This window comes from Chelon labrosus (genome assembly GCF_963514085.1).
Source record: "Chelon labrosus genome assembly, chromosome: 10".
In the NCBI taxonomy this organism is placed as follows: Eukaryota; Metazoa; Chordata; class Actinopteri; order Mugiliformes; family Mugilidae; genus Chelon; species Chelon labrosus.
In genome coordinates, this window is record NC_140360.1 from 2,437,288 (window position 1) to 2,449,853 (window position 12,566).

At 44.5% G+C, this 12,566-nt stretch overlaps 3 protein-coding genes across 3 annotated transcripts; all 3 read right to left on the reverse strand.

Annotated features, from left to right (window-relative positions):
- Nucleotides 1–62: 62 nt before the first annotated feature.
- plpbp (pyridoxal phosphate binding protein) lies at nt 63–4,867 on the reverse strand. The gene is made up of 8 exons (XM_084552645.1): nt 4,742–4,867; nt 4,016–4,123; nt 3,855–3,890; nt 3,689–3,764; nt 3,471–3,611; nt 2,300–2,442; nt 2,020–2,118; nt 63–1,307 (listed from the first exon to the last, which is right to left on the reverse strand). Exons 1-8 carry the CDS (start codon nt 4,829–4,831, stop codon nt 1,119–1,121), a joined length of 882 nt encoding a protein of 293 aa, XP_084408771.1. The 5' UTR covers nt 4,832–4,867; the 3' UTR covers nt 63–1,118.
- Nucleotides 4,868–6,060: 1,193 nt separating this feature from the next.
- Nucleotides 6,061–7,754, reverse strand: snrpg (small nuclear ribonucleoprotein polypeptide G). Its single transcript, XM_084554133.1, has 4 exons — nt 7,620–7,754; nt 7,423–7,445; nt 6,843–6,967; nt 6,061–6,278 (listed from the first exon to the last, which is right to left on the reverse strand). The coding sequence occupies exons 1-4, from the start codon at nt 7,649–7,651 to the stop codon at nt 6,228–6,230; spliced, it is 231 nt and encodes a 76-aa protein (XP_084410259.1). The 5' UTR covers nt 7,652–7,754; the 3' UTR covers nt 6,061–6,227.
- Nucleotides 7,755–8,279: 525 nt separating this feature from the next.
- Nucleotides 8,280–12,286, reverse strand: LOC311494973 (zinc finger protein 646). Its single transcript, XM_084554253.1, has 2 exons — nt 12,075–12,286; nt 8,280–11,676 (listed from the first exon to the last, which is right to left on the reverse strand). The coding sequence occupies exon 2, from the start codon at nt 11,653–11,655 to the stop codon at nt 10,099–10,101; it is 1,557 nt and encodes a 518-aa protein (XP_084410379.1). The 5' UTR covers nt 11,656–11,676; nt 12,075–12,286; the 3' UTR covers nt 8,280–10,098.
- Between the last annotated feature and the right edge of the window lie 280 nt (nt 12,287–12,566).

The window sequence follows — 12,566 nt, forward strand, 5'->3', positions numbered from 1 at the left end:
TTATTTTTTTTGTGCCGCCTCGCCCCCAGGAGGAGAAGAACCACACAGCAAAGGAGCAGATATTTTTGAAACAGTAAAATTTATTGCTTGGCTTTGGCTTCCTTCAGAGCTAGGCTTCCAAACCAAACAATGCTGAAACGCCGTGGTGGCACAGCACACATCTAGACACAAACTCAACAACCTGTTGGCTTCTTGTTTTGTTTTTTGTTTTTTTTTTTTTAAATCACGATGAGTGCACATTTTCATGGAGACAGAAAACAACACACCGACCCATGACGACAGCTGATGAGTTGAAATAAAATAAAAATAAAATCACCACTTTGCATAGCTTTACTCTCATCTCCAACAACGCGGTGCACCACAGCAGACACAAGACTGATAACACAACAAAACACCTTCCTTCCTTCCTTCCTTCCTTCTTCGCTCACGGCCTCCGTTAATATCAAGAATAGAGATTTGACACATTTTTTTTTTCACACCGTACGAAAACAATATCAAACGCACAATACTACGTGTCATTATAAAGGGATTAAACGATTTATTAAATCAAGTCTTTGCTTCAACTGTACAACAAACGTGGTACATCTTCGCACTGTGTGGACTTCCTCGTCTCTTACACACACACACACACCGTCACACATGTTGTGTTGGAAAGGTAGAAAATATCACAACAGATCCTCATGACCGTCTCATAAAGCTTCCTGCATGGAAAAGATAAAATAAAATCATTTTTCCATGCATCACCGTGGGTTCAGCAGTTCGTCCTGTAATCTTTGCTAATAGATTTCCACGAGGAGTTAAGTCTGAGCACTAAAAGGTAAGTAACACCTGTTAAGACTTAAAAAAGGTTCAGCTAGCTCTGGACCGGATGCCACTTTTTAATGCTTAAAAGAGCAACAAGGGCACACACACACACACACACACAATTAAAGAGGATTAGGCAAATACACTTTTAAATTATGCAAGAAAGAACTTTGCAATCCTATCTCGGCACGGCTCAGTGGTAACGACCGGCTTCACCTCTCTGCTCGATTTGCACGTGAAGAGTTTATTTTTTTTTTATTTTTTTATTTTCTTAAAAGGTTATCTTTAAGAGAAGAAAGAAGGAGCAGCTCCTCTTAGTGTTGCACTGTGAGGTGCTGCATCTTCTTGGCGGCTTCTTCAGATACCGTCTTGGAGGTTTTCTCCGGGCTGGGAGCGGGACTGGGGGCTGGGCTCGGGAGGGGAGTGTTGTTGGCGCTGTTGGGATACTCCCGGTTGCCGAATATGATGCTGCCCACTCGCACGTTGGTGGCGCCCACCTCGATCTACGACACAAGTAAAAAAGAAACAAATTAGACTTGCTGAGCGCTGCTTTAAAGTTTTTGCGCCCTTTAGATTTTCTACATTTCTGCATAAAAATGACTCAAAACACGATATGATTTTCACACAAGTCCTGAAAGCAGACAAACAGAACCCAATCAAACTATCTGTGCGTTTGTTTAATTTAGATAATTAATCATTTGTTCATATCTGTGAGCTGTAAAAAGCACGTGAACCATTGTTTTCTAGTTTCTGCTTTGACAGCAATTAAACATTTTCGGTAACTGCTGATCTGCCGTATCGTCTACAGCAGCTTGGATGAATTTTAGCTCAGTACAGGACTGAGGAACAGGCACCCGCGGGTATTTTGAGTCATTTTTATAGAGACTAAATGGTGCAAAAACTGTTTATATTTAAAGAAGTATATATAGAAAAGTATAAATTATTCTAGTTTGCCTTGTAGTGAATGGGACACGACCCAACCTTGAAATTACGGTAAACTGTTGCATAATGCAGTGAAATAATCTGTCCAACTAAACATCTAACAAACCAAACTCTTGAAAATTCACCACGATATAATCACATACATACTCGAAACACAAACACAGGATTATCTGACCTTTGATTTTAAGCCATGTTGGATATTTTAAGCTGAAATACTTTAATTTGGAGTGTTTTGTAGTGTAAGTGTACATGCTGATAATGAGTGATACTCACCGCGTGTTCAAAGTCTGTGGACATCCCCATGCTGAGCTCTACCTCCTCCATCGGCAGCTTTAGGCTGTCGCACACCTCCTGCCTCCGGCTCAGCAGCATCTACACCAAGGAGACATTATCAAATGATTAGAGAGGTGGTGATTTAATTAGATCGTCATTTTGGAGGATGTAGTTTGTTGTTCTTGCCGTTAAACTGGACTGAAATCAGTGTGTAAGTGTTTCTGTGACTTAGTCTAGCCCTCTGACTACAACAACAGGAACATGTGGTCGTGTCTCGTACCTGAAAGTCTGGGTTGGGGCCCAGCGTGAGGTCGTAGCCGTAGCGTCCAATGGTCATGAGTCCCAAGAAGTCCAGGGCGGAGCACTTAGACACGATGTGTTTCACCGTGTTCACCGTCTCCTCTGGTGGGAGGCCATGTTTATCTACAACGAACAAATGACAAACCTCGTTCAGACCTCACATCAACATCTGATCTCACCTGTCCATCTCTAAGTCCCTGTGTCTCCACCTGGTCTTAATATAAATGTGTCTCCACATGCGTCCCCAGCCAGCACTTGAGATCTGATCTCAGTTTGTGTGTCTGTAAATCAGCAGCGCCATCATGTGGTCAGTAGAATATTGTAGCAGCTGCTGTCTCTAATGGATCTCTACCTACCGCTGGATCAGAACCATCAACAGCTGCTTGTTGACTTGGAGACATGATCCAGATGTTGGAACAAGATGGAAAGACTCTCACATGTTAAGATCTGATTGATTTATGATGTTAGTTATTTTAGAGAAGGAAGGAAGGAATAAAGGAAAGAGGGAGGGAAGGAAGGAAGGAAGGGAGGAAGGAAGGAAGGAAAGAGGAAAGGAAGTAAGGATGAAGGAATGAAGGTAGGAAGGAAGGAAGGAAGGAAGGAAGGAAGGAAAGGGGAAAAGAAGGAAAGAGGTAAGGAAGTAAGGATGAAGGTAGGAAGGAAAGAGGAAAGGAAGTAAGGATGAAGGTAGGAAGGAAAGAGGAAAGGAAGTAAGGATGAAGGAATGAAGGTAGGAAGGAATGAAGGTAGGAAGGAAGGGTGGAAGGAAGGAACGAGGAAAGGAAGTAAGGATGAAGGAATGAAGGTAGGAAGGAAGGAAAGAGGAAAGGAAGTAAGGATGAAGGAATGAAGGTAGGAAGGAAGGAAGGAAGGAAGGAAGGAAGGAGGAAAGGAAGTAAGGATGAAGGAATGTAGGAAACAAATGCTGAAACGACAGAATCACTCTCCTCCTCCTCATATTGAATCATCTCCTGAGTTGATTCTAGTTCAGATCAGTTTCTAGTTTAGTTTGGTTCTCAGCTCCAAGACCAGAATCTTTTAAAAGGCTCTCATCACTAATGAACAGACATCACTGATTCATGTGATCATCTCTAACAGTGGATGAATGAATGAGTTAAACAGCAGCTCATCCAAATCCAGTCAACACTCACTCTGTTCTCCGCTGGTGTTGATCTGCACCATGACCTTTAACCTCTGGGTGCTGGCTCCTCTGATGCGCTGCCACGAGCTGTTGACCCTGTCGGCCAGTTTCGCCGAGTCCACCGTCTCCACAAGGAACAGGTTGGGCACACCTGTGGAGGGAGAGGAGAAGATGTGGAAAAACAGATCCATCAGGGGACGGCTCGGGCGAGAGGGACGGACCGCTCACCCAGAAGCTTGTTGACGTTGTTCTTCTGTAGGTGGCCGATGAAATGCCATTTGATTTCTGGACACGACTCTAAAATCTGCACAAAGAAGAAAAAAAAGAAAAGTAAGTAAAAAAAAAAAAGAAGAGGAGGGATAAATACTAGTCTCTTAGAATAACGTGAACCTACCAGAGGATCTGAAGCTTTGTCCACGAGTTCATTAACCTGAACGGAGAAAACAGAAATAAAGAAAAGAGTCAGAGTGTCTGGGTTTATTCCTCTTTGTGCCGTGACACCACCACCACCACCACCACCACCACCACCAGCAGCAGCAGCAGTGATTCACTCACATAATTCTCTCCAAAGTTGCGCTGCCCTTGTCTGTAGGCCTCCACCACCATCTCCGGGGGTTTTGTCTTGCTGACGGCCACGAGGCGAGGCGGCACGACTGGTAGCGTCTGAGGAAGGACAAACAAAAAACACCTGATTTATCATGAGGAGGAGGAGGAGGAGGAGGAAGCACCAGAGGCATCAGAGGAGGTCGGTGTGTTCTTGCAGGATGTCAGCCAGCAGAGGTCTCTCCACTCTCTGCAGGATTATTTCTGCTTCTATCCTCTGATTCTACACGTGATTGCATTTTTATTTAAAGTTCAAATCCACCTGGAGGATGGAGGGAACATGCTTCTATCTCAGTGGAGGGTCACTTCATCAAAATGGCATCTGCACACTGATCTGTGTGGTGTGAGGAGGAGGAGGGAACCACTGGTCCTGTGCACTAACACATTTACAAACAGATTCCAGATCTGAATGAAGAAGCGTAAAGGCTCTTGCGCGTCAACTCGTGCATGCAGACGCAGGTCGTGCGCGCCCCACGCAGCCACCCCACACCACGCATGGTGTTATGAAAGTGCTGCCACCAGCCCCGACTGACTGTCTCCCCCATCCAAAGGTTGAGGTGCTCGGCAGCAGCCTTACATAACGAGTCGTGCCGAGTCGGAAACACTTTTTTGGGGTGTTTCCGACTCGGAGCTCCGGCAGCGGCGCCCCCGAGCAGACGTCCCCCGAGCTGCGGTTACCTTGGGCCGCCGCGACGCCGCCTGGTTGACCCGCTCCACCACCGACCGTAGCGCCTTCCCAACCTCCTCCGACATTGCTACTCTCAACATACCGTTGAACGGCTCCTACGACACGGGGACGTAAAGAGATGCGTCCGCCGTGACGACAGTACGCTTTCAAAATAAAGGTCCGCGCGGAGAGGAAGCGACTGGTTTCTGGTGGCGCCCCCTGTTGGTCCAGCTGCACCCAGGCACCCTGCAGGATGTGACCCAGAACTGTTTGAGTCGTCTTTATGAAGGACTCAAAAACTTGCAAGCGGCACTGTATATGAATTAAAATAATATATTCAGGCTCAGATTCATAAAACTATATTTGTACCCAGGGGGCAATTTAAGGTATAAGTGAGCAGCATGATGTGTAAGAACAAAACACTTTAAAGGAACAAAAAAGTAATTATGCCATAAATGTTTTAACTCTTCCAACTGTCCATGGAGGATATAAACACGACTGTAAGTGACTAAAGTGCAAATGTAAACAGGAATTACAGGGATTATATATTTACATGTTATTGCAGAGGTAGTATAAGTAATAAATATGTTAAAAATAGAATAAGGAAATAAGGTGGAGGCGTATCCATGGGCTGCTTGTTGATATAAATAGATGTTAAGTATGATTAAGGTTGTAGGTGACTGATCAGCAGTTACCAGAAACATTTAGTTTATGTTATTTCTTCACAAGGGGGTCACAGACAGCAGATACTGGAAACAAAGATTCACTTATTACCTTATTTCCTTGAATAAATAAATACAGGACCCTTTCAGGTGCAAAAACCTTTAGGCAGCCTCATAAAGGTTTATATACGTTATTTATCCAGAGGGAAATTCAGTGTCCAGTAGCTTCATCACATAGAAACAGTCAAAGATATATTTAAAAATGCTGCACTAGTATCATCAATGACCACAGTCCAGCTGGTTCCTCACAGGGAGGCGTTGTAGAGTCTTATGTCCTGAGAGACAAATGTCCTCCTCAACCTGTCCATGGAGCAGGACAGAGACAGCAGCCTGTCACTGAATGAGCTTCTCTGACTGACTATGGTGTCCTGTAGAGGGTGGTGGACATTATTTATAATAATATATATAAATATAGCATGTATGTAAATTAAGTGGCTAAATAGTTGCAGCACATGTAGATATACTGTATGTATTGATCCAGGTATTTTATTTGAGGCCTTTGGTTCCATGCAGCTCTCTAAATGTACACCATTATGTACCATACTGCATCATAACATGAAGAAAGAGATACACACACACAAACACTACACTCAATGAACCAAACCAAATACAAATGGAAAAAATTTATTCACAAGATTACACATTTCACAACACGTCCAAACAAAAATCAGACAAACGTCTCACAGCGCAGACATACATTGGTTTGCCTCAAGAACTAAAAAGAGAGAACATAAAGTAAAATGATGTGGCTGAATCTCTTCCATCGTCTCGTCTCTCATACTCTCTCCAAGGCCTCCAACATGATGATGCTGTTACCCCTGATGACCTATGAGAAACAAGATAGCACAGATAGAACACACCCAGTTTATGACAAACCATTCACAGTTGGTACGTTGAGCAGTAGTTTATTATTTCAGACAGGCTGGTTTAACATGAATACACAGAAAATATTCACACTTCAAGCAGCAGAAGTCTCACGTGTTATTTTCAAATCGCTTCTATTTAATGCGTCCTCTAGTTAGAGATCTCACTGCGGTCCACAAGACCACGTGTGAGGTAGATCCAGAACATGACACGGTCAGAGAGCCGTCAGGCCTGAGAGCTGACTGGTTTTACAAAGTGATATTGCACCGTATAGTGGCCTTGTAAATAGGAATTGAATCAATTCAAAAAATTCTGTTCAATTCAGTGATTATACCCAGCCCTAGTCCCAATGGTTCAGTTTGGCTTAGAGGACAAATTAAATAAGACAAGTGGTTGATGTCTGTTGAGAAAAGTTATACTGCTACTCTTACTATCAACAAATCCAATGAAAAAGCTAAAAAAAAAAAACACACAAATAGTGGCCGGCACAGGTGTAACTTAATAACCAGAGCTACGAGGTACTGACCACCATGCCGATGGTGTTCTGCTGGCCCCCAGGGCCCATCTCCAGAGTGTCGTCCACCACCAGATTCATGAAGGGGTCGAATCCTCGCAGGATGCCCTGGACGTGTCGGCCTCCGTTCAGCTTCACTGAAGGACAGAAAAGAAATCACAGTGAGCTCAAACGTCAGAGGATGTCTTCTGCTGTTGATATGAGACCTGATTTAAACTGTAATCACTTTCTATGACTCTCAAACTCTGCATGTTTTACAACGACAACATCTGGCAGTTCCTACTTTGAAACATAATCTTTTAATAACATCTTCAGTCACAATAATAATTCCAGAGATGACACATATTTAGATCAATCGTTTTTGTAATTTTTCCAATTAAAAACTACAACAAAAAAAGTATTTGCTGCTTCTTGGTCATGTGCAACAGTAAACTGAAAATGTTTGTGGCTTGGATGTTTGTACACATCAACGTGGAGCCTAGAGAAGTTTCACATTAGCCAGATAGAAATTAAAGTACCCTTTATGATGAATTAGTTTTTATCAATTTAATCTACAAAGATTTTCTAGTAATTAGTAATTATTAATACTCACACGAAAGCTTCTTGTCCATGAACCTGGAAAAGAAAGAAAAACAACATTAGCGTGGAATATAAACTAGCTAACGTTAGCTTGATGCTACTCCAAACAATGTAGGAAGGCGGCGGCGCCGGTGTCATTTTAAATATTTAAACTGATCTTAGCAAGTTAAAAACAGACAGAGACGTTTTATTTAAAGTTCATTAACTTACTTCTTCAGCTCGGGTGGGTGTGCTTTGCTCATTTTGAGAGTATTTTCTCAAAGCCGACGGTTACTCGTATACTTGTCGTTTAACAAAACCGCGGAAGGAAAGCGTGCCGCGAGAGACCGGAAGTTCATCACACTACTTCCGGGTTTGTCCTTTTTTTAACTCACAGCGCCGCCATGAGGCCAAGAGGAGGTAGTGTCTGTCAGCGTTTAGACGGTGACAGCGGTGGATGAGAATCTCGAAACTTTTAAATAAAAACTGTAAAAATATGCTCATTAATTAACACTTTATTTACATTAATTTTTTCAGAAAGCACCATTTGCAATTAGTGAATTATAATATATTGTTATATGTATTGTAAGTTTTGCTGCACTCATTGTAACACTGCAGCACTTTAAGCTAGATCTTATTTTTAATAGCTTGTGAATGTAAAAGGTCAAATCTTTTTGCTATTAAAATAATTTATTTGGTCAAGTATTGTTTTATTGTGTCTGTTTTATGTGTAAGGTCCAGGGCCAACACATGGAAATGAGCCTCTACCTATATATTGTGCATTGTTCCTGTTGATTAAACAACAATAATAAATAAATTAGTTTGTGTTACTTATCTGCAACTGGAAGAGAGCTAAAGCTATCCAATAAATGTAGGGGAACATATATAGATAAGGTTTGAATTGATAATTTGAATAATTAGCAATAAATGATTGTTACTGAGTTGTGAACTATAAGATAGACGATGTACATACAGACAACCTAGTTAACCAGAATCTGAGTCCATTAATATTAAAGTCTGATCAGCAGAAAGAAGGCAAATGAAGCATCTCTGAGATCTGTTCAGTTTTAATGATGTCACCTATAAAGAGCCTTACGCTAACTTACAAAAAGACCTTGAAAAAGTGGAAGCTTCCAAACTAAACCACGTCCTACAGTTTCACAGCAGCGCCTTAAAATAAAACTAAAAGAGAAGAAAAACAAAAAAAACTCATGTTGATCCTAGTCCACTCATTACACGCCACACACACACACACACACTGAATGGCTGCTATCAGTGGGTTTGCATAGCTAGGAAATGTGATCACAGACAGGCTGTAATGAAAAGCCACTGGGTCAAGTTAATTTGCTGATAAAACATTTAATCTTTGTGGTGTCATTCAGGTTAAATAAACCCGTCTGTGGCTGGGTCAGCACTTGCAAATACTGTACGCTGAAGTCTGAGGATCAACTGTGAAAACTCCAGCTGAGTTCACTAATCTGTGGCTAATTATTGTCAAAATGTGTTGGTGCTAGACGAACTTAACCCACTGGATGCCTGTGGTTGAAGATTATCTTATTCAGAGCAGAGTGACTGTGGGAAATAGAATCAGATCTACAGGAAACAACAGGAAGATTAGAATCAATGGGATTAATTATTTCCAGACATAAGCAGTGAACATCAGTGAACATGTTGGCTTTAGTTGAGACATCTTTATTCATTCATTCATTTTCTGTAACTGGGGGGTTGGAGCCTATCCCAGCTGTCACTGGGGCGAGAGGTGGGGTCCACCCTGGACAGGTCTCCAGTCTATCCCAGCTGTCATTGGTCTAGAGGCGGGGGTCCACCCTGGACAGGTCTCCAGTCTATCTCAGGGCTAACACAGAGAGACACTCACACCTACAGCCAATTTAGAATCACCAATGAACCTAACCAGCATGTCTTTGGACGGTGGGAGGAAGCTGGAGAACCTGGAGAGAACCCACGCAGACACAGGGAGAACATGCAGACTACACACAGAAAGGAACCAGTCGGCCCATGGATTAGAACCCAGAACCTTGTTGCTGTGAGGCTGAAGATGGTGGAACGTCCCACTGTGATGGATCTCATGTCAAACACACTCATTCACACAGCGTGCCGACTAGAAAAGTGTTTTCCAAATCAAAACAATCTTTATTTGAAAGATTCATAGAAAAGTCCACTCCTATTTCAGGCATCTTCTCGTTAGAAATCTCACAGGACTGGTTTCACACGTCAGTTTATCTCGACGAGATCAGTCGACGCGTGAGGGACGATCCAGAACAAGACGGTCGGGACTGAAAGCAGGTTGGATTCATGACGACAGAGACAAAAGCAAAGACACATGAAAGATGAGAAACTAGAGGGAAAAGATGGAGGAGACACCACAAATCTCTGGAAACAGTTTTAAATAAGAGTGAAATTGTTCTGAAACTGAAATATCTCTAAATGAATCAAATCAGGAAATCTGTAGCGGCACTCAGTCCTGGCCTAGAATGTAGAAAACATCTGTAAATATTAAAGCAGCTATGCTCTGCTGTAGAAAACAGTTCTAAGTAATCTAACACAACCCTCCTTATGTATAGATTATACGTCGTTGTCGTGGATAAACTCACAGCATAAAAAAAAAAAAAAAAGAAGTTCACACAGATTTCATCATTGTCAACCCTTCAAGGCAAAAAAGGCAAGTGCTGGAGTCGTTCAGTCTGAAAGCTCAGGCTTTGGCAGCCGGATGCGTGAACCCCTCTGTGAGGCTGTCCTCCTCCACCCGGACTCGCAGGTGCTCCTGACAGTGTTCTAGGAAAGAGTCCAGCGCTGAGAAGCCCTGCTGGCAGGGAACGCAGTGGTACAGCCGCTGCCTCTTGGAGCCCGGCCACTTGCAGGTGTCCATGTCGCTGGCGCACACGCTGCACTGTCTCGTCCTCACGGAGGACTGGTGGAGCTCCACGTGCTCCTTGAGCTGCCGCCGCAGAGAGAAAACCTCCGCACAGGAGGGGCAGGGGAACTCCCTTTCTGCCGCTTCCTCCACTACTTCAGGCACTTCGCTGCTTCTCCCCGGGTCGCCAGCCTTCTTCCATACTCTGGGGAACTTCCTGGGCCTCCCTCGACCAGGCCTAACTATCTTATTATCTCCTAGGCTGTTTTTTGCTTTACTTGGTGCGTTTTCAAATAACGTGGAGTCTTTGGTGGCACACGCTTCAGACGGGCTATTGACAGTGTTGAAGCTGGAGGCTGTGTGCCGTCTGTAATGTGCCCTAAGTGACAAATGATGGAAGAAGACTTTGCCGCAGAGCTGGCACGGGTACGTTCCTCCTTTCCTGCGCTTGCTGGCGGCAGGCCTCGGTTCTCTCCTGGTGATCTTCTCTCTGCTGTGCTTCTCTTTCCGGTGCATGTACAGCTGAGACGTGCTCCTGAAAACCATGTCACAGGAGCGACAGTTCAGATGCTTCCTTTTAGACTTTGGCCCTTTATCATCTTCATTCAAATTCCTTTTTGTTCTCGCCTCTCCACCGGTACTGTCCCCTTTGGTGTCCCGTTCCTCCTCTGCGTGGTTGACCTGTACGTGGCGCTGCAGTCCGGCCTCTGTGCGGAAAGTTCTTGAACACAACTGGCACACACTGACGGCTCTGCTGCTGGTTCCCGGCGCGTCCGAACAGTCAGATCGGGTGGAGTCACCCTCGGAAACCGGCGGAGAATCGTCTGGAAGGCTACTGGCGTCGGCTATATCGGACGGGGACGGCGGCTCGCTACAACCAGCCTGCTGGTGGTGCAGCAGAGCCTGCTTCTGGCTGAAGCCTCGCCCACACGGGGCGCACGCGTAAGGGCTGCTGTCCACGATGTGAGGCTGGCGGTGAAGCGGCTGGTCCTGCAGCCTGGATCCGGGATCCGGGTCCCGGCTCGCGCACGCCGGGCACGGAGAGCCGAGCCGCGAGACCCCGCGACAGAGCTCACACTGCGCGGCCTCGTGATCGCACTTGTGCAGCTGTAAGGTGGACCTCAGGGAGAACTCCTGTCCGCATGAGGGGCACCGGTGAGGCTTGGGTAAGGTGTGTTTCAGCTCCTGGTGCTGCAGTACGTCGGCTGCGTGGGGGAAACCTTTGCCGCACTCCTGGCAAACGTACATGGGAAGGCTGGACCGCGTGCTTTGCCCGTGCTGCTTGGTCTCGGCCCGTGCGATGAAGCTGGCGAGTCTGGACAGAGTGTCTGCCGTGGGTGTGGAGCCTCTGAACGACTCCTGGGACCTGGCAGTGCTCCAGCTGACTCCATCCATCCTCCTCAGCAAGCTCCTCTCCTGGTTTAGAGGAGACACACACACACGCCGAGGTCATAAATTAAAATTAAACACACTACACTTACAGTTAAACATGAAACTGCTGTTTGCTCAAGTGTGAAGGACCATAAACAGTCACGTCCTGGAAGGGAATGGGGAAGTGGATATTCTTGTTAGCCTCTTCCTGTTTTGCTAACGTTCACAACAATAGCTGGCTGCGTCTCATTTCATTAGCAGCACACGAGCTAAACACTAACCGACTAACTGCTATGTGTCTACTTAACGAGAACCAAGCGCTAGCACGGATGTAAACACCACAACAGGACACGGCGACAACAGGCTAGCTGCGTGTTTGCTACCAACGTTAGCCCCGTTAGCTAGCTGCGCTAACACGTTAGAAAAACGTTTAAATAACTCACCTCGACACAAACACCACAGCGGAGAAACGGTTCATTAAGTGCAGAAGAAGTTTGGCGTGAACGACTGGTTTCGTTGCCACAAAGCACACAGACATGGCTGCTGGAGTGAAGGCGAAGTTTTGTGGTGGATACTTCTCTGAGCAGCAGTCAGGATCACTTCCGGCTGGGGCGTCACGTGATCTCCCCACGGCGTCCTTCTTCTTCTTCTACTGCTATAATTAGAGTCTGCAAAATGTAAATGTAAACAAATGTGTCTCCGGCTGAGCGGCGTTAAGCAAATAAACAACGTAGAAAACGAATAAACACATAACAAGACTGAAACTGAAATTAAATAAATAAATAAATAAATATCTAAATTCCTAAAAATTAAAGGGCAACAGTGGCAATAGCATCAAAACGCATATTTTCTTCTTCTTTGAATAAAACTTTATTTAAAATAATACCTATAGAAAGAAAAGAAGAAAAATTTAAGGGTAACTTTTCATTTTGTGC

Coding starts and splice junctions, on each gene's coding strand:
- plpbp (XM_084552645.1), bottom strand. CDS start 4,831: ATGTTGAGAGTAGCAATGTCGGAGGAGGTTGGGAAGGCGCTACGGTCG. Junction 3,891..4,015: donor GCAACTTTGGAGAGAATTAT/GTGAGTGAATCA, acceptor TTCTCCGTTCAG/GTTAATGAACTCGTGGACAA. Junction 2,443..3,470: donor CAACACCAGCGGAGAACAGA/GTGAGTGTTGAC, acceptor TGTTCGTTGTAG/ATAAACATGGCCTCCCACCA.
- snrpg (XM_084554133.1), bottom strand. CDS start 7,651: ATGAGCAAAGCACACCCACCCGAGCTGAAGAA. Junction 7,446..7,619: donor CACCCACCCGAGCTGAAGAA/GTAAGTTAATGA, acceptor TTTCTTTTCCAG/GTTCATGGACAAGAAGCTTT. Junction 6,279..6,842: donor AGAACACCATCGGCATGGTG/GTCAGTACCTCG, acceptor TGTTTCTCATAG/GTCATCAGGGGTAACAGCAT.
- LOC311494973 (XM_084554253.1), bottom strand. CDS start 11,655: ATGGATGGAGTCAGCTGGAGCACTGCCAGGTCCCAGGAGTCGTTCAGA.